General features: G+C 57.3%; 11 protein-coding genes across 11 annotated transcripts; 3 read left to right on the plus strand and 8 right to left on the minus strand.

Annotated features, from left to right (window-relative positions):
* Positions 1–4,550: 4,550 nt before the first annotated feature.
* On the minus strand, positions 4,551–5,804 carry VDBG_06289 (predicted protein; the record flags this gene model as incomplete). The annotated part of the gene is made up of 4 exons (XM_003003800.1): positions 4,551–4,775; positions 5,218–5,272; positions 5,421–5,504; positions 5,752–5,804. The coding sequence occupies 4 exons, from the start codon at positions 5,802–5,804 to the stop codon at positions 4,551–4,553; spliced, it is 417 nt and encodes a 138-aa protein (XP_003003846.1).
* A 724-nt stretch (positions 5,805–6,528) lies between these two features.
* VDBG_06290 (serine/threonine-protein kinase prp4) lies at positions 6,529–9,426 on the minus strand (the record flags this gene model as incomplete). Its single annotated transcript, XM_003003801.1, has 2 exons — positions 6,529–6,750; positions 7,201–9,426. 2 exons carry the CDS (start codon positions 9,424–9,426, stop codon positions 6,529–6,531), a joined length of 2,448 nt encoding a protein of 815 aa, XP_003003847.1.
* Positions 9,427–10,024: 598 nt separating this feature from the next.
* Positions 10,025–10,495, plus strand: VDBG_06291 (predicted protein; the record flags this gene model as incomplete). Its single annotated transcript, XM_003003802.1, has 2 exons — positions 10,025–10,046; positions 10,131–10,495. The coding sequence occupies 2 exons, from the start codon at positions 10,025–10,027 to the stop codon at positions 10,493–10,495; spliced, it is 387 nt and encodes a 128-aa protein (XP_003003848.1).
* Positions 10,496–10,727: 232 nt separating this feature from the next.
* On the minus strand, positions 10,728–11,756 carry VDBG_06292 (adiponectin receptor protein; the record flags this gene model as incomplete). Its single annotated transcript, XM_003003803.1, has 2 exons — positions 10,728–11,123; positions 11,187–11,756. The coding sequence occupies 2 exons, from the start codon at positions 11,754–11,756 to the stop codon at positions 10,728–10,730; spliced, it is 966 nt and encodes a 321-aa protein (XP_003003849.1).
* Positions 11,757–12,151: 395 nt separating this feature from the next.
* VDBG_06293 (conserved hypothetical protein) lies at positions 12,152–12,484 on the minus strand (the record flags this gene model as incomplete). The annotated part of the gene is made up of 1 exon (XM_003003804.1): positions 12,152–12,484. The coding sequence occupies one exon, from the start codon at positions 12,482–12,484 to the stop codon at positions 12,152–12,154; it is 333 nt and encodes a 110-aa protein (XP_003003850.1).
* Positions 12,485–13,026: 542 nt separating this feature from the next.
* Positions 13,027–14,497, minus strand: VDBG_06294 (conserved hypothetical protein; the record flags this gene model as incomplete). Its single annotated transcript, XM_003003805.1, has 2 exons — positions 13,027–13,214; positions 13,273–14,497. 2 exons carry the CDS (start codon positions 14,495–14,497, stop codon positions 13,027–13,029), a joined length of 1,413 nt encoding a protein of 470 aa, XP_003003851.1.
* Positions 14,498–14,780: 283 nt separating this feature from the next.
* VDBG_06295 (conserved hypothetical protein) lies at positions 14,781–16,083 on the minus strand (the record flags this gene model as incomplete). Its single annotated transcript, XM_003003806.1, has 3 exons — positions 14,781–15,031; positions 15,086–15,706; positions 15,764–16,083. The coding sequence occupies 3 exons, from the start codon at positions 16,054–16,056 to the stop codon at positions 14,908–14,910; spliced, it is 1,038 nt and encodes a 345-aa protein (XP_003003852.1).
* A 489-nt stretch (positions 16,084–16,572) lies between these two features.
* Positions 16,573–17,392, plus strand: VDBG_06296 (dolichol-phosphate mannosyltransferase; the record flags this gene model as incomplete). The annotated part of the gene is made up of 3 exons (XM_003003807.1): positions 16,573–16,685; positions 16,776–17,094; positions 17,153–17,392. 3 exons carry the CDS (start codon positions 16,573–16,575, stop codon positions 17,390–17,392), a joined length of 672 nt encoding a protein of 223 aa, XP_003003853.1.
* A 306-nt stretch (positions 17,393–17,698) lies between these two features.
* Positions 17,699–18,573, minus strand: VDBG_06297 (3-oxoacyl-[acyl-carrier-protein] reductase; the record flags this gene model as incomplete). The annotated part of the gene is made up of 2 exons (XM_003003808.1): positions 17,699–18,348; positions 18,408–18,573. 2 exons carry the CDS (start codon positions 18,571–18,573, stop codon positions 17,699–17,701), a joined length of 816 nt encoding a protein of 271 aa, XP_003003854.1.
* A 677-nt stretch (positions 18,574–19,250) lies between these two features.
* Positions 19,251–20,232, plus strand: VDBG_06298 (conserved hypothetical protein; the record flags this gene model as incomplete). Its single annotated transcript, XM_003003809.1, has 2 exons — positions 19,251–19,357; positions 19,431–20,232. 2 exons carry the CDS (start codon positions 19,251–19,253, stop codon positions 20,230–20,232), a joined length of 909 nt encoding a protein of 302 aa, XP_003003855.1.
* A 195-nt stretch (positions 20,233–20,427) lies between these two features.
* Positions 20,428–21,745, minus strand: VDBG_06299 (NAD-dependent deacetylase sirtuin-7; the record flags this gene model as incomplete). The annotated part of the gene is made up of 3 exons (XM_003003810.1): positions 20,428–21,157; positions 21,400–21,547; positions 21,598–21,745. 3 exons carry the CDS (start codon positions 21,743–21,745, stop codon positions 20,428–20,430), a joined length of 1,026 nt encoding a protein of 341 aa, XP_003003856.1.
* Between the last annotated feature and the right edge of the window lie 1,843 nt (positions 21,746–23,588).

Genomic DNA, 23,588 nt, shown 5'->3' on the forward strand with positions numbered 1-23,588 from the left:
ACCGAAACAATATAAAAGATGTGATCGTCTTAAATATTCTATTTTATCGTGTCTCTGTCCCAGTTGTATGCTGCGACCAATTCGGCACTCCCGAGCCGACATTACTCGAATTAATTCGACCTCCTTAGCTTTTTTACCTAACAAATACTACAACGACCTAGGGAATTGAAAGCAGAAGTCCCCCTGGAGCGCCAATCCGGGGAGTGGGCTGTGCTCCAGCCAATCCAATGGGGTTAGCCTCGGGCGAGCTGTGCTGCAGCATTACTGCTGCAGACGGAGCGCTCATGATGGTGCTCCCCGTGCGCCCGTCGCATTGGCCGTCCCCGTCGTGCACGTCGATCTTGGATGATTGGCCGTCGCTGCCGTAGCCGTAGCCGTCGTCGAGATTCGAGGTTCAATGTCGACATGGGCTCCGGTACTCGATTCACGAGCTGGCCCCACGGCCAGCCAGGGAGAAGGAGTATGGGTCCTCCAAGGCGTGGCCTGGCCTCGTTCCTATGGTTGTTTATTGTTGTTGCTGCTGTTGTCGTGTGTCATGGGGTTCGTTTCGTAACTCGGCTCGGGAATGTAACTTTGGGGCGCTCGAACAAGATTGAGAGATTCTCGAGGTTGACTAGAACAGGCGGTCGATAATCTCCGCGATGCGGTGCCTGTGCGTGCCGCCGTGGAGCAATGACGGACCAGCATCCCAGTTGGGGACCTGTACCGTGCCATGAGGCAGGCGTGCAATGTGCCGTGCTCGTCGTCAGCGACAGGAAGAGTAGGGTCTTGGTCCCCTTGTGAGGACGTAACGTGAGCAGGGGCTGGAATGTCTCAGAGTGTTGATGGCAAGGATCGTACATAATGATCAAAGTGGGTTGGTTGATCTTCCCAGCCAGCCCATGGAAGGGAGGGAATGTTCGAAGGCCGATGAATGAGTGCCCAAAAGTTGATGCCTTACTGCCGCAGGACAGAGCCTTTCAGGCATGAAAAGAAGCTCGGACCATTACGAATGGCGGTCAAGATTTCGACGATATGCATGTAGACCGAATTCAGCCTAGCGCCCTTAGCCGAGATCTGATCTTGACAACAGGGCCACTGAATCATGGCCAGTCAACTCCTTCGAACACGTCGAAATCTCCCGAACCCTTGCAAGCCTTGCCCCCCCCCCTCTTCGAACTCGAACAAGCAACAAGCATCTGGCCCGAAGCATCCAAGGCGCTTTTTAGTAGTGCCGACCGATTCTCTTCAATTGTCTGCTGATGCTTTGCATACCCAAAGTCTCAGCTCGAACAGCCTGCTACAGTACGGCGGGAACAGACCTTCGGATCGAGATGGAGGCAGGCCCCTTGCTTCTGACGATGGAAACACATGCGTCTGGTCCATCTCCAGAACTGTCACTATGCTCGTTGCAAACAGCCACCAGTCAGTTGCACCTGTGTGCACCACCGAAGGAGACGGGCCTATTCAGCGCACAGGCGCCTCTGCTACCAGGCAAGCGGTGGCTGGCCCCCTAACTACCCAAGCTCCCGCTTCGCTTGCCGACTATTGACATCTGGCGCGATGCTCGCAGCGGCTTGAGCGGCCGCCGATATGTCTCTCCTGAACCTTCTAACTGCCGGCTATTGCGTCAAGCGAGTCTCGCTGGGGCCGTTGGCTGGTGCATATCCCCACGTCCGGGTCGGGGACTGGCCCGAGAGCCTGTCTCCGGACTTGCGACCTGAACTGCCTCACCGCCCGCTCGATAGTCTCCGGTGTATCTATCGAATCAAGGTGTCCCGGTGTATTCAGATACACTCACTCTCTCTCTCTCTGTCGCGTCTGCCCTCTCGTCGATCTGGGATGCGCATTTCACTGTCTAGCTAGCCTGAGCTTAATGCTAGCTCGTGTCACAAGGGAGCATTTGCTTTTGCCCATGTGTGTTGATGCACATTGCATACTTCACAGTACACATTGCCAGAGTCCGTCCCAAAAACGCCCGCACGCGTCCAGCGACATTCTTCGGGCAGTTCAGCTGGGACGTCAACATGTCATGCCGCGTTACAGAGGCGCATCCGCGATACTCTCGGCCCCCACAAACCGCCATGCTCGAAAGGACGGTGTGAGCATCCTAGTCGATAACATTCAATGACACTTTCTCGCCCCCTCTCTCCCCATGGATTCCTAGAGTGTGCCACTCACCATCCGAATCGACCATGGCCCGCATGCTGCGAATCGATAGAACACCTTGTGAATCCTACCAGCCGGCCCTTTGGGGGACATATTGTCCGAAAAATGCCACAAAAAGTGCGCTAAGCGCCGAAATTACATTGTTACAGACTCATTTGCCCGCTACACACCCCTCTCTGTGGCGGGACATTGGAGCACCACTCAACAACCGGCATGGCGCGCTCCGTCCCGAGGGGTCGCCATGCCTCGTCTGCCCTGCTCACTTGTCAGGTCGCTACAAACGCTGACAGCTTGGCGTCCCAGTGCAGGTAGTGCGCGCCTGGCGCGGGACAGAGCGAGAGTGTGAGAGAGACACATACCTCCACGGCGCGCCATGATACGGTCTTGACAAACTCCCGAGACGGCACGGGCACCGAGACAAATCACCCCAACTTTCGCAGGCATGTTGCTTTTTACTGTACCTCTCCGACATGCAAGCGCCAGAAGCTCAGCGCACGACACATCGCATGTTGATGCTCCGAGCCAAGGGTCCGAGACCCCCCATCAAGAGGCCTGAGACCGATGAGGCTGGGCTGCTGGGCGGGCGTAAGACGGCACACAACACAGGCGGCTGGGAGGGGTGAAAAAGCATTCAAACGCCCATCGTACGCTGGATCGACAAGATCGTGGAACTTTGACGTGTCAGCCGCCGTCCAAAGGAGGAGAACAAACTTCACCGTTGACCGAACCCCCCCCCCCCCCTCCCTCTGCAAAGTGGCCAGGGCTGACAGCGCCCTGTCCTCGTCCATCCACCCTTTGATCTCATGTCGGCCTGTCCGCAACACGCCTCAAACATAACACTTCGGCCGGAGGCGTCAGGCTGTTTATGCGATTTAGCCCCCCAACCCTGGCCCTCTAGGTTAATCCCAAACAAGGCTGCACGTTCTGAAAATCACGACGGAGTATCGTCTTGGATCCATGTTGGTCCCAGAGTGTCAAAACATCAGATGGCCAGTCCGTCGGCGAATTCTCTACCGGGAACCACGTCGTATTTGCGCTTTCGAACATGAGGACTGAAATAAGCCGATGTGACGAGGCATGAAAGCACGAGGCGACTGGGGGTCTGGTCTGAGACCTCTCATCCCGAATCAGCAAGATGGGCAGACTTCCCTCACCGACGTGGAACTGCAGCGGGACGCGACCGAAGGTGCGAAGGTTCTAGGGATTCAATAGTGTGGCCCACTGCCCCCCTCCGATCTGGCCCCCAGTGGTACTGCTGCATCACCACATGGCACGGCGTCTTGGGCGTGTTGCGGTTTCGAACAAAAGGGCGAGGAAAGAGAATACCACGCTGTGGGTGCGGCCTGACGATGGAACGCAGGCGTCACACTACCTGGTCAAATGGGGGAAGAAACCCTGGCGATCACGTTGCCGTCATTTCTTTTGCCTTGGGTTTTGCTTTTCTCGCGGGATATTGTCTCGGAGCGACGGTGCAGTTGGGCAGGGAGACTGGTCGCTCAACCCGCCCACACCACTGCCGGAGCCTTGGCAAGACCACCAGCCCCAAGACCACGCACGCAAAGCACCACACGGTCGTTGTTTGAGGAGGCGTCTGTCTACTGGCTTGCGGGCGACGAAGCGACCGTTGAGCAATCCGCAGGGAGCGCTGATCCCGTGACCACGTCACTGGCGCCTGGCGGGGGATCGCTGGCTCAATGGGATGTGATGTGTTGGCGTCTTGGGGGTTTGTTCGTTGGTGCAAGGCGGCTGATTCCATCACACCAGGGCCCGGCCAGCCTGCCATCACTAACACAATACACGATCGACCGCACTATTGGGTCCTGATATGGGGGGTCCCAACCGGAGTCGCAACCGGGACTCAATCTCCCACGCCGACTCACCCGTAGTGCTACTCCAGCTCAGCCGCCTAGGTTGGTGATGCAACTTCGCATTTGCAACTGCGGACACGGGCTAGAACTCAGGTGAGCCGAGCTAGAACAATGAGCCCGCTTCAATTTTGCCTGAAGCTGACGATCGTGATCGATGGGCGGCTCATTTGACAGCGACCAATCCACAAGGCGCAGCGTGCTTCGCGCACGCACATGGAAAGAGGCACAAGCACCACTCACACTATCGAGCCCATCCCAATAACGCGGAGCGCCTTGTGTGGGCTGCACACCCACTCACACCACATCACCCGGACCAAGAGAGCCTGCACAAGCGAAACGCCCGGGCCTTCCCCTCCGGCTCGCCGGGACATGACATCAAGTGCAACCGGCGCAACGCCGCTCTTCGCCCGGGTGGGCAGGTGACTCCAGCACAGGCGCATTGATCTCCGGGCGCGCTACCTAAACCTCGCTGCTTCCCTGAACTTGCACATCGCGATCGAGGATCACCACGCATGGGCCCTCGAGAGTGTGAGGTCAAAAATTTAAAGAGCCCCCTTGGGTGTGCTTGATCTTCGGTCTGACGTCCAGCGAGTCGGGGCGGCTGGTCGGCTGCGTTGTGCTATTCGCCGTCACTTCCTCGAGCGCCCGTCGAGCGCCCGCCAAGCGCTCTCGTCCGATGATGCGCGAAACATGCTGGGTTGGATCGGCTTCTCTCCTTGAGACAGATGGCTTTCTCACCCTCTCCATCGTGCCTTGTGTCTAGTCATCCGATGCAGGTTTCGAATGCTGCTGAACGTGCACGCTGTCCTTTCATTATCGCCACCTTCTCCCTGGGTTGCAAGTGCAAGGTGTCTCTTGTCTGTGCGACGGCTACAGCGACGGCTACTACGTCACTGGCGAGGCCGTGCTATTCATCACCGCGTGTGTGCATGAGGGTAGGGATGTTATTATTCAGGGATGCATCACTGGCCATTCCCAATTACGTCCGTCCAAACCCCGTCTACATTGTTTTGTTTGTAGATCAGTATGCACTCTATGCTGCATAAATCGCCACCGCCTGATGAACCACAGTCCGATGATAGTGAGGTTTGAACAGTTCCGGAGCCAGTGACCCCGTTGCGGGCTACTTCGCCTTATCGCAACCCCGTTTCCCGCTCTTGTAGATTGCGCGGCCTGCTGTGTGCATGTAGTGTAGACCTACGCGGGCCGCCTCAAGCACCGAAACAATGCGGCTCTCCGTGTGGAAGACATCTTTCCTGCCTGGTACATCTGCGTTAACATGATTGCTGCCTTGCGATTCTGCCATATTTGTGATACCGACGTGCCGTCGAGTGGTACAGCCGGACGAACTGCAGATGGGGGGGGGGGCAATGGGCGTGTGCTCCTCGTCGAAAGTGAACGAACCTGAGCCTCCCCGGCCAGACTCGCACAAGCACGGTGTCGAGGTGGTCATGCATGCGGCTCGCCGGGTGTCCTAAATGGCAGTCGCTGCCGACGTGGAAGACAGTAAGCAGTCCACGTAAACGGTAATAGTATGTTTGTTTGAACCTGAAAAAAAACCAGTTGGATATTAATTCTGCTATCCGGATCCACGCGTCAAGTAGGAATATTGTCTAGATCATTCGTGGCTGTCCAAACTTTTCAGCAATCCTAGCAAGCTCAGGCTCCCTGATATCGATGTCCAACGCGACGAGACATCTCGTGACGAAAACCCACGTGAGGATGTCGTACAGACTGACGTCCCACGTCATCAGCCGCCTCTGCATTCTCGTCGTGATACCTGGCCATGTTGGGGCACGCGAACGGTGCAACGATGGGGTTATGAGAGTTCACCACAGCCTCCTTGGCGCCCGGATCGTCACGACTGCATGCTCCGTCTGTGACGGGGTGTGTTTATTGAGGTAAATCGTCAATTTCAGAGGCCAGTCTGTACGGACTTCGTCTCGTTGCCTGCACACAGGGCCCAGCGGCTGGTGAATCTCTCCGAGGACAAACTTCCAACGGGTCAGTGTCGTGTTTGCCGCCCCCCCCCCCAGAGGTCACGAGGAACCTGGTTCCGCCGAGCAAACTAGCTGCATCGGCAAGTGAGGAAAGCGTTACATTCAGACGGCGGCATCAGACGCCGTGTGGAAGCATAGAATAGGCCTTCTACTGGCATCGTCGCCGGCTCTGTGGCGGAGTGCAAGCTTCAACTCCATCGAGGCTTAGCATTCTTATCTCATGCAAGCAGGGATGCCATGCACGCAACACTCAAGGTGATGCACTGAGCTATGCTCCCATTTTCAAGCTGAGTCATTTCGAGAAAAAGTTTATTGCTGCGATCCAGCAGTGCCAAATCTAACCTAGACATCTAACCGGATCACGATTCATATCGTGATGGGATGCGGGGCACTCCATGCAGTCAGGCCCCCATGGCACGCCGTCTAAGCCGGCGTCAGAGGAAGGCATACTCACAGCCAGCGTTGCATCTTCCTCCCTCGCCCTCGCCTCCTCCATTACTGCCACGCCTCCCCTACCGCTTCGCAGGGGGCAGTCTCGCCGTGAAGAAGGGGTGCTTCAGGGCGTCCAAGGGCTTGATCCGCTTCTCCGGGTTCAGCGCTAGGCAATGTTCGAGCAGGTCGATAAATTGGTTGAGATCCCTGGTCTCGGCATCGCTCATCCCCGCCGCTGCGGTTGTGAGGCGCGTACGCAGGTCGCGAGTGGGCTTCACGATCGACAGGGTTCTGACGGCAGTCTGTAGGACAAAGAGTGTCAGCATGATGCTCTTCAATATTTCCATTTCAGACAGCGCGAGAGTCATCTTCTGATTCAACGCCAGCCTATCCGCTGGACGTGTTGGCTCGAACTTGAGGCCTGCCGGACAGGGTGGGAGCGGGAGGATGCCATGCAGGCGGGCACGTCGTACATCGGGGGCCAACATCGCGCGGCCCGGCCTCCCTAGGTGAAGCTTGTAGACGTCTTCAATCGCACATGCCGGCGCCAGCCCACGCGCCGGCCGTCATGGAGTACATCGGGAGTGACGGCTCCACACGCGTCCTGCAGGATCTGACCGCGCCCCCAGCGCTTACAGCAAGCGAGAACAAGAATAGCAGCACGACCAAGGAGGTTGGCCCCACGGGGATGGAAGGATGAAGGATCAAGCCGTCGATGACAGGAAACAGAAAAAGAAAGCAGAGTCACGCACCTTGCCGAGCACCTTGTCATGCTCAACGCTGATGAAGTTGCCTAAATCGTCGAAATGCATCGCTGAGAGCTGACCTCGCTTGTAGAGCTTTGGCGTGATCTTGCCACGTACTTCCATGATGGCCTTGAGCATCTGGTTGTTACTGTCACCCGTGAACAAAATCTTGCCAGTGTAGAGCTCATAGAGAGTGCAACCAATGGACCACATGTCGATGGCGTAATCGTACGGCATTCCGAGAATGACCTCGGGAGCGCGGTAGAAGCGACTGACGAGGTACGGCGTGATCTCGTTGTGCGCCGTGGCAGCGTCTGACCGATCAACACCCGTTCCCAGATCACAGATCTTGAGCACGTTTCGATTCTCGTTGACCAAGATATTGTCAGGCTTCAGATCGGCGTGGATGATGGTGCATTTGCGCATGTGAGCCAGTCCCACAAAGATCTGGTGCGCGTACGCCCTGGTCGCGCCCAGGTTAATGCCAACATTATTACCAAACTTGCGCAGCACTTCTCGCAAATTGAGACTGAGGTTCTCAAAAGCCATGCAAAGATGGCCGTTGAAGTCGAAATGTCGCTCAAACTTGACAATATGCTTTCGGTTCTCGGGATCAGCATCATTGAGCTTCTGAAGGATGGAGATCTCAGTAAAGCCGCCCTTGCGCAGTGCATCATTGTTGCGCATGATCTTGATGGCAACGAGCTTCTTCGTTGTAATGTCAACAGCGCGCGCCACGCCTGAGAACATGCCCTTGCCGAGCATAGACTGAACTTGATACCGACCGTTCATAACCTCGCCAATTCGGATCTTATAGTATCCTTCCTTATCGTCACCGTCAAGAATGCCACCCACTGGTTGAGCTTGGCCTGGTGTTCCCTTGTCTTGGTTCACCACCATGGCCTCTGACTGCTTCGGGGCGGCATATTTTTCCTCATCAAAATCGTCGGCAAACATGTCAAAGTCATCGTCGTCATCATCACCATCGCCATTTGTGTCTTTTGCCGGTGCAGGCTCAGGTTCTGTGATGTCGGCCTGTGTTTCAGCAAGGGCCTCGCCGTGCAGACCGACGTTACCATGCCGCAACTCATCGCGTTTTCCATCCTCTTGCATGTCAGCAGTCGGATCGTAATCAGCAGCCGATGGACCATCGTCGTCCAAGTCATTGACCGCATGTCGGTTGATGAGATCCGTTTCGGTCAATATGTCAAGAGCTGGTGATCGGACATCCTGGGGAGCGTTGGAGCTCGGTGAACCCATGTCTGTCAAATTAGCACGAGCGACCTTGATGGAAGACAGAAACCAACCTGATAATGGGGTATCGACATCCGTTCGTGACGGTGTGCCCTGTCGAGTGTACGCTGGAGAAGAAATGGTCGAGCGATCAGCAGCATGCACGGCATGAACCAGGAGAGGTGTTGCGGAACTGGACTTGGCCAGGAGCTCAGCACGACGCTTGCGTCGGCGCTCAATCTCGGCTTCCTCGTCGATGACTGCCGGCTCTTCAAAATCCTGAAGGTCATCCTGAGGGGGCTCTTTGCCGTTTGCCTCGCCGTTTGCATGTTCTTTGAGAGGTTTAGCAACTTCTTTGGGAGCACGTGGATCATCTCCTACTGAGGCCCGTTTGAACGACGAGAGTCCATTTCTGAAGTCACGCTGGTTCTGATCATGCTGCTGTGCTGATCGTGAGACGTCACCGCCGCGAGTAGGACCCTGATCATCTCTCCTGTATCTATCGTCTCGCCCGGAGCCGCGGGAGCCTCGGTAGGGTGAGCGACTGCGTTGTCGGGGCCTCTTGTCGGGGTAACGGTCCTGATCGTGCCCACGCGGGCGACCGGACTCGCGGCCGTGATCTCCGTTGCGCCCATCGTAGCTGTGGTTGGAGGCACGCGAGGGCGACCGGTCCCTGTCGTCGTATGAGATGCGCGAGGACCGCGCATTGTCGCGATCGTGGTCTTCGTAGTGCACGCGGAAGCGACGGCTATGGTCTCGCGCCCTGCCTCCGTAGTCGTGGTCGTCGCGCGCCCGCTTGAAGCCGCGAGGCGAGGGGCTGCGTCGTGACGGGCCTCGCCGCGGGCTGTCGTATTCGGGAGAGCGTGATGCCGCGTATCTATCTCGGGTTCTGTCTGGGCGGTCAACACCGTTTCCGTCAAGCTTCTTCGGCAGTGAAGTTGCCTTCAAGTCTCCAGCATCATGCTCGACGATCTCTCCCTCGTCGGAGCTCGACGTCATCGTTGTGCTGCACGCGCTGTGCGCGTAGGGTGATATGCAAGTCCGGCAGAGGGGAATCCCCTAGGCTTTTGATGCGCGAGGCAGAACGTGTCAGCAGGGGTCTTTGGAGGCGTTTGAAAGCGGCAGGAATCAAGGCGAACCGGATGACTCTGTCGACTCAGCTCATGGGGTAAGAACGACGGCCAAGAGGCAGGGTGAAAGCGATGGTATAGGTAGAGTCAAGGGCAGTTGGCAGCGCAGTTGGTAGTGTTGGGCCTGCTTGACACTGTCACAGCAATGGGTTGAAGGAAGGCATTCGCGTGACGTCGACACAAAGGAACTCGCCGAGACCAGGCAGATGGACGCTCCCAGCAGGAAGGCTGGAGGCTGGAGATAACGGAGTAAAACCGGGTCGCAGATAAGCTCACGTTTAATTGCATTAACCGAAGTCCCCGACCGCCGCCCCGATGAGGGGCAATTTTCACCCCTCCAAGACTGCTTGTCTAGTTGGAGCACTAGGCCGTCTGTCGTCTCCTTCTGCATCGCGTCCAACTTCGAACATCCACCTTGCTATTCCACTCCACTAAGACCCAGCACTCACCAGATACAAATCAGCACAATGGGTGGCGCAAACCGCGACGGTTGGTCACCTCTGTCCCCCACCTGTTCGAAACGGAACATGTAGGGGCCGCCCTACGAATCGCAGCCACTGACCAAGTTTGCAGGTGGCAAGGCCAAGCCTCTGAAGGCCCCCAAGAAGCAGAACAAGGAGATGGATGAAGAGGACATTGCCTTTCCGAGAAGAAGAAGGCCGGTAGGTGAAACTTCGTTCATGTTTCCCCTCGATCTTTGCGCTGACCATACTGCGCCACAACAGAGGAGAAGGCCCGCAAGGAGATGGCCCTCAAGGGCTCAGGGCAAGGGCCCTCTGGCGAGCGGCGGCATCAAGAAGAGCGGCAAGAAATTAGACGAAGTTTCCGGGATCGACCATCGACGACCGAAAATGAAAAGCACGATCTGCCCGAGCAACATCGGACATCAAAGGCACGGAACGTGCTTCGCGGCGCGGGAATGGAGTCATTTGGCTTAGACAGCATCTGATACCTGAATCATGACATTTACGGACACATCTGCGGTGATACAACTTGACCGACAAGCGTTTAGACCCTTGGAAATGGTGTGATAGACCTAACGAGCAGGCTACGAGGACCGCAAAAATCCCGCCAACGCGATGGCCTTGTCATACGAGGGCCAATCCAGTACGAATGTTTCATTATCATTAAGGAGTCTGGCTCGTCCTGAATATTCGGCTTAACCCCTGTCTAGTTCGCCAAGCAAGCCGCCTCGGGGCCGTGGTGGTAATCAAAGGCCCTCCCCATACCATACAGATGCGTTGCCGCCGCCATGACGACAAACAAGTGGAAGATCTGATGGGAGCTACCCCAAATGTCGAACCGCTTCGGGTAGCTCCTCTCAGGCCACCTCGCCGCGTACAGGAACGCGCCGAAAACATACATGGCACCGTGCGCCAGAAGCCAGCTCAGGCTCATGCGGCGCTCCAGCTCAGCACGCCCGTAGATGACCAGGCCGTGGACGACGGGGACAACGCCTGACGTGCCGAGGCCGACGAACATGGCGGCGCGGAAGGGGCGCCATGCCGGCGTGCGGAAGACCTCGAGCCAGGAGACGACACCGCAGCCAATGCCGAGAAGAGAGATCTTGAATGATTTCAGTCAGCGCTGCTCTTGCTTCAGGGGAGAGGGGTGGCTAAAGTGGCTTACGATGGAGAGGTAAAGCGTCATGAGGTGCGGATGGCAGTCAAACCCATAGTATAATGCTGGCACATAGCTCCCAACAATGAGGAGTACGATCCCCGTATAGTCGAGCTTGTTCCCCCAGCGCGCGACAGCGGGTGAGTGATTCGACAGGGCGTGATACGTGGCGCTCATGCCCATGCACGCAACGGCACCGGTGAAGAAGCAGCCGAAGGCGCGCAGGTCGGCCGTGGTGGCAGACGCGTACCGGGGAACTACCTCGTGGTAGAGAAAGATTCCAAAAATGAGGAAAAAGAGCGATCCAAGAAGGTGTGACCAGATATTGACCGACTCATTGTGCAGGTAACTCAAGCTGGCGAAGGAGCCGGAGTATGAATTGGAGTCAGGGCGGTAGCCTGTGTGGATGAAAGCATTGTCACGCCGCCAGGGCGCGAGGTCGTTCCAATCTACGACGCGTCGAAAATTGTCCTCGATTTTGTTTTCGATTTTCTTGGCTGTTGTGAGGAGGGGATCTGTTGCTGGTTGGATGGGCGAGGGCTGGCGATGGCGCAAGCCTGCGGGTGTTGATTCTTTCATGGTGTTTTCGTACGTGACACTTATTTTATCCTTCCGAGAGTGATTGAGGTTCAATCTTTCAGCGGCGCCGATGATTCTTCTTTTATCATTTCCTAGGTCTCCCAACAGTCGACATCGAGCCCGTTGACAGCCTGCTTGGATGATCGTTTTGTTGGGAATATCCACATGTCGAACGTCCGATGGTCCGAGGCACGTTTGGCACGATGTGAGCCCCACAGCTGGCGTCCATTGGCGGCAGCTGTGTTATAAGAGGCCACACCCAACGAGACGGCATAACTTGACAACGAGCATCCGGGCTTCCATATGAAGAACCTCTCAGAAAATGTGTCATTGTTGGTTGACGTTGATGATTATATCAAATGAGGGTATTATTGTTGTTCAATGGACCAGGGCTATTACTCTGGCAGGTAATCCACGCCGAGGTCCATAACCTTGACCAACCCTGACGCCAGCGAAATGGCCGCCCAGCAAGCAAACTCCATATTCGGGTTCCAGGCCATAGCCGTCGCCCTCGATAGCGGTTCTCGCAGGATGATTTTCTCAGGGTCAGCATAGAGGCCGGCGTCTTCGTCGTTCTCCCCTGCTCCTGCAGCCCCCGGGTCCGCCTCCTCCTCCGCCTTTTTCTTCGTCTTCTTTAGCCGTGGGATGGCCCTACTCTTCTTCTTCGGCGGCCGTGCCGAAGGTGTGTTACGCGCCAAGTTGATCAACGCCTGCGGACCCTTGTTCATGACGGGCTTCCACCCCTGCACGATTCGGGACACGCCGCGGCAAGGGTCATCGGGCGGTTGAGGTTGGCGCCAAGGCGCATGCCGCGAATGTGCTCGTGCTCGAAGAATGTGCTTCGTGCTCGAAAGAGCTTTCAAGCTTCCAAGCGGGGCGGGGTAGTGGCGAGGGAGCGAAGACGCGGTGCATGGGGGTTGCAAGCCCATACGGTGCCGTCGAGGGAAGGCGATAAGCACAAAAAGGGTGCTGTACGCCAACGGGCGAGGCATGACAGGAGGGCATCGCCATCGATGACCTTGCGCATCGTGGCGGAAAAAGCCCCGCGAATGAAAGAAGCCGACTGTGCTGTTTAGAGGCCGCGAGGACGGGGAAATGGAGACGAATCCTTGGAGATGATCTGACCATTGCAAGAGGTCCGGTTGGGGTACGATGGCGGGATTCGTCTGTGACGTTGTCTCTACGCTGGGATCGAGTAGGTCTATGACGATGGTCAGGCCACTGACTGGAGTCGAAGCTACAAGATAAGGATTTGAGGGGTAGCCTGTGGCTAAGTGGTAGACGTGTGTGCTGTGTACGGCATGTCTTGAGAGGCACTTCGGAGGATGGAGAGACCCAAAGGGCAATGGATCCGTCTGTGTGTGCAGTGACAATGCGGTTGGTTCCAGACCAAGCAAATATAGTGACACTTGCTGGAAGACCCGGTAAACTTCCTATAGTGGCCATGGAAGTCTCGATCTTAACTGTAACAACATGTCAGCTCGCCGGCGAATCGCACTGGGACGGTGCAACATACTGTAAGGACTTGACTCCTTGTCAGGTTCTTGCAAGTCAAGTATATGAACCTGGCGGTCGTTGCACAAGACAGCAAGCAGACCCAGGTGACCTTCAACAGCCGAAGGTACCGGACACCAATGCATAGTCTTCGCCCTGCCCCAATCGAAACAAATAGTCTGAAGAAGCCGAGGTCGTTCCCTTGACGGATACTTCACACCATTCTCTGCCTGCTCCCCCTTGAACTCCCACAGCTGAATGCGGCCCCGCTCCATCTCATCGTTCACATAGTCTTGCTCTTGCTGCCAGTCATAGTCTTGGTCGGTAAAGGGGCTCACGGCTAGTGCAAGGATCTGCGTCGTTGTCGTCGCCCGGGGAAGCCAGCTCATGCCCAGGACGAGACCGCCGACATCGAACATCCACCCGGCGGGCTTGTCGACCGTCTTGTCCGTCTCCATGGTATCGGAACCGTATGGGAGGCCGTCCGAAGATAGGACCGTAGTTTCGTTGGGGTCAAGGCTACACTGCTGCTGATCAGGATATGGTCCGCTAAGAATTTTCAGTGCCCCGTCGGTCGAAGACAGGTACGGCGTCGCCTCGAGCTCGTCCAACGGTCGCTGGACTTGGCCATGGTGCACCTTCCGAACGCGCTCGTACCACTCGCGCGCGATCGCAGCCTCGAGGGCCTCAAAGTCATCGCGAACCCACGGTGTCGGCTGTAGGGCCCATTCCTCGTCCAGCAGTTTGCATGGCAAGACCTCGTATGGTGCCCATTTGCGGAACATGTCAGCAGCTTGCGCAGCGGCATGGGGATCGGGCCCGTAAAAGTCATCCCAGAATGCCGTGCGTATCCAGGAAGAGAATATTCCGTGATGTATTCGCGTCTGTGTGAACCGGGACTCCTGCGGATACGGATCCATGGCGTTCGCGTCATGGCCAGGTGGTAATTTCCTGCGATTGTGGTAGCTTCGCTTCTTGCGATTCACGTTGCCTGTGCCGTTCGCATCCTCGTCACTGTCGACTACAAGGAATGAGTCGTCCTTTATGTCGACATCCGACTCGTCTGGCGCGATGAAATCATCATCCTCTGCTGGCGCGGCCCCTGTGTCGACGACGAAGTTGTCATCATCGGAAGCTTCACGAGCAGCGCGTCGTGTTGGCGTTCGGTTGGTATCTTCGTCGTCATCGAGTCCGTAGTCGATGGCCTCGGAGTATCTTTTTGAACGGTTTGATTTACGGGTTCTCATGATGGCGAGGTAAGCTTGAGGGTCATGATGAGAAGGCGTTCAGGTTAGAGAGCCAGGTGATTGACACAGCAAGATTGAGACGCCGGCATGGGCAAATTGAGAGCGAGTCGATCGTTTCCAATATGGATCTTTTTACCAAGTTGATGCCCCTTGGCAATGCATGAGCTAGCGATTGCGATCGTGTGTAGCATTCAATTGTCCCTCTCAATGTGAACCACTTCGAGCCGCCCTCTGGTAGGTGCCTGCATGGATCTTTAGATGCACAGGGCGCGATTCCGGAATGGTTTGTTATATCGTTTTGGGACGTGTGCACGTGGAAAAAAATGTAGGTCAAGCCGCCTAAGTACATATCCCTGTAACAGGGCACCCAGCGCCTGCCCCTCGGACAGTATCCTACAATGTATCAGGGCTCATGGAGTGGTAGGTCGCCTAATCAATATCTCCAATGGGCCAAAGTGCTTGTCGCCAGATATACATACTCTTTCGTACTCGTCTCGAATCATCTTATCCACACGTGGGGATTCAGGGTCAGTCCTGCCAACAGTTAGTCAGGGTGTTTGCTCGACTGTGCAGCAGGGGTGTTCGTACGAAGGATAATTGAAGTTAATGCTACCGTACATCCAGATGATGATGCGCGGCCTGCTAATTTCTGTCACGATCTGCTTGACAGGGGCATTCGGGGAGAAGGACAAGACGATAGACTGCTCGTCGACCTCAAGGAAAGCCCTGGGATCTTCGACAACGCCAATGCCGGCCGAAGCCAAAGCCAGTCTGTCTGCGTCTGTGTAGTCTGGGTCTTGTGCGATGCACGCAAGTTCGTTCGTCGGGAAAACAATGTCTCGAAGTAAAAGCATCAAGGTGTGTTGGTGAATGGGTGTCTCGTTGAGGCCGCCTTTGAAGGTCAGCGAGCCGAACCCAAAGGCCACAATCTTGGTCAGAGTAGAAGGCACGGCTTTCATGGTGAGGATCTTTCGTATTCGTTGGAAATATCGAGAAGTTTCCCACGTTCGAGCGTCTTGAAGCACTTGTTGCAGTTCGTGGTCTGTATACGTCGGAGGATTGTATACCGACGTGTTGCTGGTTACATGTACCTCCTCCATGGGAAAGGAGACCTCGACAGTGAGGAAGTCATTGCGCGTCCGAAAGTCATTCTTGTTGCGCCAAATCGTGAGAGATTGGATCGGGTTATAGCGCAGTTTTGGGCGACGCCTAGCAAACACATCTTTAGTTCATGGCACCAGGTGCTCGGTCTAGATGTATTCCTACGGTACATATTTTGTGTCTTTGCTCCCACTGCACGGACGTGGCCAGCTCATGAGAGCAGCGGATGTGACCGCGACTCCATCCAGCCCAGTGGAGATAAAGTTCACATGCTGCCCTGCGCAGAAAGCGTCAAGCTGGTCTGCGCAGTGTTCGAGGGATTCCCTTGTAAACAGCAGCGCGCCGTCATCATAGAGAGCCTGAGCGTGCTTGGCGGCTTCCAACGGAGACAGGCCACTGCCGTCTTGCGAGCTCATTGAGCGGAGAGGGTTATCTGGGACGACACTGGCACCGTTCATGGGTGCCGCGGTGGAAACGCTCGGTCCAATCGATAGATTCGCGTTTTTGTAGCATTTCACAGTTCCTGATCGCAACAAATGCGGGGTGAGGAGGACACTTGGTGGTGACGTGAGGTGACGTTGACTCGCACGCTCTCTCTGTGTGCATTGAGCGCCGCGAAAGTGTCCAGGGGTGTCAGCTGATGATCATGAGGCGAGATTGTGCTGTACCCCTCTATCCGGGTTGCCATGCGTATGGCGGGGTCACGCGGCCATGTGTGGTGCTGCTGAGTCAGCACAAAGACAGCCGCCGGCTGGTTCCCCTGACTGTCTGGCCAATTCAACGCGGCGCGACCCTGACCGCTAGCCAAGGCTTCAGGAGTCAGGACACCATCGTCAACTGCTCGCCAAAAACGTCAACGCTCAGCCAACTTCACCACGCTCTTTTTCCCGACCGTCAAGCAGACAGACAGACTGAACCCCTCAGTGCTGAACCTCCCCCTCCCACACCCGACAGACGCTCCTTCCTCCGCAGTCATGGCTCCCGCAAAGGCCTCCGCCAACAAGTACTCGGTGATCCTGCCGACGTACAACGAGCGCCGCAACCTGCCCATCATCACGTGGCTGCTCAACCGCACCTTCACCGAGAGGTAAGCCAGCTCCTCTCTCTACGAAACGGGCGCTCGCTCGATCTCGTACACGCTTTCCACGCCGCTAACACTTTTCCCCCCGCCCCGCAGCAACCTCGACTGGGAGCTCATCATCGTCGACGACGGCTCCCCCGACGGCACGCAGACGGTCGCCAACCAGCTCGTCAAGGCCTACAGCCCGCACGTCCAGCTCAAGCCCCGCGCCGGCAAGCTCGGCCTCGGCACCGCCTACGTGCACGGCCTGCAGTTCGTCACGGGCAACTTCGTCATCATCATGGACGCCGACTTCAGCCACCACCCCAAGTTCATCCCGCAGATGGGTGGCGCGCCAGCGCGAGGGCCGACTACGACATCGTCACGGGCACGCGCTACGCGCGATGCGGCGTCTACGGATGGGACTCAAGCGCAAGTTCGTCAGCCGCGGCGCCAACCTGTTCGCTGACACGGTGCTGCGGCCCGGGCGTCAGCGACTCACGGGCAGCTTCCGCCTCTACAAGAAGAGCGTGCTCCAGAAGGTCATCAGCAGCACCGAGAGCAAGGGCTACACGTTCCAGATGGAGATGATGGTCCGCGCCAAGGGCATGGGCTGCACGGTTGCCGAGGTGCCCATCAGCTTCGTCGACCGCGTCTATGGCGAGAGCAAGCTCGGCGGCGACGAAATTGTCGAGTACGCCAAGGGCGTGCTGAACCTGTGGTTCAAGGTATAGAGGCGAGATCCCAATAAAAAAAAACGGACAGAGTGCTGTACGGAAAGGCGGGGATGCGCGTGTTTGACTTTTAGCGTTGGGTTGAGGGAACCCCCATCTTTACCAGTGCACTAGTGAGTGCATACATAGCTAATTGTAGGTGATGTTGGCGATTTCAAACCGGCACACGTGGTCTTGACGAAAATATGATACATGCATGCTAGAACTGGGCAGAAGGGGTCACGTTGGCTTTTCATAGTACAGCTACATGTTGCAACTACATGTTGCGGCCACCCGTCACCATGAGCGTCTGTCCTGACACGTAGCTCAGCAGAGGGCTCGCCAGGGCGAGAATGCTGGACGCGGCCTCTGTTCCGTGCCCGGCCTCCTCAGCGGGATGTCGGCGTGCTCCTCCCCAGCCGCGGCCGCAGCCGGTGCCGTCGGGATGCCGAGGGCGATCTTCTCGCCGCCGGGACCGGTGACGAAGGCGCCCTTCTCCTTGGCGTCGGTCAGTCGCGTCTTGATGTAGCCAAAGGCGACCGTGTTGGCGCGCACGCCGAACGCGGGACCCCACTCCTTGGCGATGGTCTTGGTGAGGCCCGTGACGCCGGCCTTGGCCATGGCGTAGTTGGCCTGGCCGGCGTTGCCGTGGACGCCCGAGGTCGAGGAGATGTTGATGATGGAGCGGTTGGCGCCGTCCTTGACGCGGAAGTAGGGCGCCGCGGCCCGGACGAGGCGGAAGGGCGCCGTCGAGTGCAGGGCGATGATGGTGTCCCACTGCTTGTCGGTCATCTTGTGGATGACGCCGTCCCAGGTGTAGCCGGCATTGTTCACAATGTGGTGAATCTGACCCTCGCCAAAAGCGGCAGCCTCCTTGACGAGCGTGTCAATGTAGGCCGCGTCAAGCATATCGCCCGGTACGCTGATGGCTTGGCCGCCAGACTGGGTGATGCTCTCGGCGACAGCCTTGGCCTTGCCTGCCGAGGATCCTTAGCAAAGTGCGGCAACGGCAGAGATGACGACGCAGAAGACCTACCGGCGTCGATATCCGAGACGATGACCTTGGCGCCCTCATTGGCAAAGAGACGAGCAGCTTCGGCGCCGATGCCCTGGCCGCTGCCGGTGATGATGGCAACTTGGCCGGCGAGCAGACCCTTGGGGTAGTTGAGGTGAGCGGCGAGCTGAGCTACGCGGTCTGACATGGTGGGCGGTGATGATGATGGAAGTCTGGGGAAGGCAAACGAGACGTTGATGCGATCGCCGAGGCAAGCCGCTGCCTTTAAGAGCTCTAGGCATGGTAACTTGACTCCCTAGGTAGGTAAGTCTCTACCAAGGTAGGCAGGGTGCCATCCTCATAGTGGATGGGAGTGCCGAGGTACCCCGCGGCACCCGTTTTCCGTCCAGGGGTGGAAGTGCAAGTGTGGCGGGGCCGCATCGGGGATGTAGATCGTCGACGTTATGCCCTCGGTGTGTTCCAAGCCAGTCGTTGATTGTCGACATGATCTCCTACAGCCGAGGCGCGCATCTATCAATTGCAGCGCAACAAATGACACAGCGGGAGGTGTTTGTGATGGAAGGGATACGAGGGCCTCCGATGCCAGATACAGGGCACTCAAGAAGCTCGAGGCTGATCGCAGAAGGCGGGGGCGCTGTAGCAGCTGTGGCAGGGGGGGAGCTCCACTGAACGAAGGGGAACATATCAGTTCTTCCAGGCCTTGATCTGGGGTACTATGGGGCATCCCGATAAGGCTGACATAAGGCGATAAACAACAACAACGAGGGAGAGCCCCGTCTCCAATGAGCCCCGCCTCCGCCGCCATTGAACATCACTGGAGCCATCCACCTCCATGGACAGCCCCAGCGCCTCAACCTCACCGTGATGCGGCCGAACAGAGGAAGGGGGTCATCTGGGCCATGGGGCCGCTTGAAGCCCGTCGACCAGGATGCTCTTGACAGCATCGGCCTGCCCTCCAAGGGAGACACAAGGTCGGTCAACACGCGAGCCCCTCCCCCCGCATCCCTCCAAACCAACAGCCGCAGCTACTAACGCAGCGCCCAGGCTTCTCGACTTCAAGGCCCAAGAACGGTACTACAAGAAGATTGTCGAACGCTACATGACCTTTTGCTCCGACGCCGGCGAACGCGACGAGCTCCTGCGCCGCTTCGCCTCCCTCGAGCTCCAGACCCCGTCTCCCACGCCCGCGCCCACACCCCGCCGCATCCCGACGACGCCCACGTCCTCGGCGCCGCCGACGCCCAACATTCCTGATACCAAGGGTCTCTCGGACGTCATGATGGCCCTGCGCAAGCTGCGCGAGGGCATCGTGGCCTCGAAGCGCGCCGACGAGTTCGCCGTCCAAGCCTACCTCTTCAACATCCGCCTCTCCATCCTCGTCAAGCATCCCGAGTCCTACCATCCGGCCATCCTGCACCTGCTGCGCTTCGTGCACCCCCTGCAGCCGCTCTCGAGCCTCGAGCTGCACGAGGTCCTGGCCTACCTCGTGCTCGACACGGCCTGCCGCCGTAGCGACCTCGCCGAGGCCTACGCCCTGCGCAGGCGGTACAGATTGAAGGACGGCAAGGTGGATGCCATTCTCGGCGCGCTGGCACACGACAATTACGTCGTCTTTCGCAAGGTCAAGCGCAGCGTCGACGGGCACAAGGCGCGCTTGATCGAGTTTGCTGAGCCCGCCATGAGGACGCATGCGCTCAAGTGCTTTGGCAGAACATACCTCTCTGTCGAGCGCGAGTTCCTCGAGAGGTGCACGGATTCCGAGTGGAAAGTCCTCACGGCGCAGGAAGGGGTGGGATGGGAACTGGATGGGGAGAAGGTTGTCATTCGAAAAGTCAAGGGGCGCTAATGGGTTGAAGTTTTTTTTCTATCGTCTGGTGTTTGTCTGGTGGGCGACAAAGCATGATACCCGTGGGAGGAGGTCGAGAGAGTCGTCTTGATGGGAATGAGGAAGAATTCAAAGTCTCTTGTTTTCAAATCATATTTCAAGTTTGGCGGCCCTGGGGAATCGCTCAGCTGATGACTGGCTCCTTACACTGCTGGTCTACACCCCTCTCATCACCACGCTCGTCGTCCACTGTCCGCTCTCGGGGTCATACTCCAGCCCATACTGCGTATGCCCATCCTTGACCCCATTGTACTCGTGCGCAATCTCCAAATTCGGCTCGCCGTAATGGCCCATAAACTCCAGCTCGATGCGCAGCGGCGCGCCAACCGGCAGCCGCGTGTTGAAGTGGATGACATACGGCTCCGTCCGCGCAGGCCGCCGCGCATGCGCAATCTTGACCGACCGCAGAAACGTCGCCGGCGTGCCGTCGACGTCGACGCCCCTGACGCGCAGCACATGCCGCTCGTCGCCCGTCGTCTCGAGCTCGACGACGAGCCGCCTCCGCAGGCGAAACGCGGGGATCGCGAGCCCCAGCTTGGCCATGACGGCCGCCATGAGATCGTCCGTCCTGGGCGAAGACACGCTGGCGCGCGAGCCCGTCCAGCGGCGTCGTTTGCAGGTTGCAGATGACGAGGTCGCCGGCGCGCCGCGCCGCCGCCCACCGTCTCCGGGATCTCGCAGGCCGGGGGGATCGTCAGCGAGGAGCCGAGGGCGAGGCAGAGGTCTGCGGAGGCGGCGTGGTCTCGCGCGCGCTGCAGGGTGGCGGCCGAGAGGTTCTCGCCAAAGTTGATGATCGTGTCGAGGAGGACGCCGTGCCACGAAGCGCACTTGCGGCCGGTGCGGTGGTCGCGGATGGACTTTTCGTATGTGGACACGGCGCGGAAGTCTGTGTGGCTGTTAGCTGGCGGGGAGACCGGCGGGGCGAGGCCATCGGGGAGAGGGACCGCGGAGATATTCCTTGCCGCAGTCACGGCAGTACTCGAGGTTGCTGTTGCCGTGCAGTTCGGAGATGCGATCCTGTGCCATCTATAAGCCCAGTGTGCATGCTACGCCCTTGTCCTGTCTGTGCTCACAGGCAGTATGCCGCTTCTCCTGTGTAGGCCGTCGCAGTTCTGGCTGACGAGGTACTTCAGGATGCCCTGGTTCTGGAGCTCGACCAATGCCATGTGTGTCAGCGTCGGAATGGCCTGCAGCGTATTTGTCGTCTTCCCGGTGCGCTCCCGTCCCTGGGCCCGAAGCGTCCACGCGCCATCAGGGCCTCGAAAGTCGGGGATGCCTGCGAAAAGCATGAGTGAGGTCCATCGACACAAGAACACTAGTGTTTACCGGCAGACGTCGAGACACCAGCCCCGGTGAACGCGATTATGTGCTTTGCCTTTCGGATATAGCCCACAAGGGTTTCGGCCTTGCGATCGATAACATCGGGGTTCTCGATACGCTCGAGCCCGGCGATTTTGGGTGCTGTGTTTGCCATCGCGGTCAGTGGGCTCGTATAGGCTCTACTGCGTGCATTGTGACAGACATTGTTGCGTAGCTGACATTTATCTACGCGCAAAGTCATCCTGCGCAGAGGACTTGGTGGTCATGCCAATGGGATCACCACATCCAATCGTTGCCACCGAACGAGACGAAGTCTAGGCAGCAACCCACGTGACCTGGAAGGATGAGAGTGGCGGCAGTATTTTCATCAAATGTAGAGAAATACAATTCGATGTCAGCCGGATGTTTGAACTTCAGTGGTACCATATTTGAGGACACCACGATGAGGCCGTCAAGATGACAGATGGGCTATTGGTGGTGCACTTAGGAGAATGCCCACCACCAATTAGAAATAATGCAATAGGCCCCAACAGGGTCTGCACAGATCAGTTTGAGAGACAGAAAAATGCAAAGAGAAAAGCCTCAAGCTAGCTTTTCCATGCGGCGGTTTCTGGCTTGTAGCTAGGACTTTCCTTCTCTTAACACACGTGGCATTCATCATGTAGAACGGAACACTTTGATGACTTCTTCGAGAGTAACAGCGTAAAAGCTGACCCTGAAATAAAACCATGGAGATCGCACCACAAAGCATCTGCCCTTTGAATCCAGTCTGCCTAGCGTTGCATGATAGCCCCGTAAAGCTCAAGCTCAAGCTCAAGTCCGGCCAAGACGGCCTCACGGAACACAATACACAACATCCAATGTTTAGCATCGTGAAAGGGGCAGAGAGGGGGCCGAGAAGAGGGTCCATTGTCCCTGCATAATTCCAGCAAGAATCAATAGCTTATTTCGACAGCAGGGAATTATCATTGCAGTGCAGGGCCTGGAACGTGTCACACGATACTATCCCGTCTTGAGCATCCTCCAGGAGCCAAGGCTACCCACCAGACCAGCCGGCTAGCCAGTAAGCGGAGCAGACCCCCTCCAGGAACCCCGAGAAATCTCTTTCTTGACCGGTGAAAAAATAAGTATGTAATTGAATCCGTCAGGACGAGGTCTGGGTATACCTCAATTTTCTTGGCACACTTGTGGCTGAAAGGAAGCAAGCTCAACTGCCGTTGGCTTGCTCACGGGACACACTTGCAACGCCACCCTGCACGCCTCACAGCGGCAGTCACAAGTAGAGCGAGTGTTGAACACTCGGACTCGCTTTACCTCCAACTGCCTCTGCGTTTCGACGCACATCCGACATCGGGCCAGCATGGCAACAGGCAGCAAGACTCTCCGCGTGGGGCGGTTGACGTGCGCAACCAACGTAAGACGCTGACAGATTTCTCAGGGCCATGATGCACAATGACAGCTCGGGTCTGCCCCCTGGAGAGACTACGAGCTAGGAGTCAGGGCCCAGGGAGAATGCAGCAGAATAAGCTTTTCGAATGAAGCTTTGCCGCTGGCGATATCCCCGAGACCTCGCCTCGGAGGTTAGAATTTGGGGCCATGGGTACGATGCCGTAAGTCGCCACGATGTTCAGACACCCGGCACTCAACACACTGATTTTCGAGTCGGCAATGTCAAGTTCACCCGCAGAAGCATCATAGATTCGTGTCGAGTGGGTTCGCTGCGTACATCTCTCCTCTGACATGAAGGGGGTGAAAGCTGTTTTGGCGCTGGGTGGGTGCTCGCCGCCCACTATTTACCGCACGGGTTTCCTAGCGCCGGGCGTTAGTTAAAGGTAGCGCGGTGCGACGACGCGCCGTCGAAGTTTTGATCTGATAATCTTGCGCATTGCGCGCCTACCCCTTTCTGGACGGCTTCTCGGATGCTGATCGACGGTGGAGGGGCTACCTGCTGCGAGCTGCTGGAGCTCGGCGTCGAGCATGGCATGCCCTGCATTTTC

Source organism: Verticillium alfalfae, genomic scaffold, assembly GCF_000150825.1.
Source record: "Verticillium alfalfae VaMs.102 supercont1.7 genomic scaffold, whole genome shotgun sequence".
Classification (NCBI taxonomy): domain Eukaryota; kingdom Fungi; phylum Ascomycota; class Sordariomycetes; order Glomerellales; family Plectosphaerellaceae; genus Verticillium; species Verticillium alfalfae.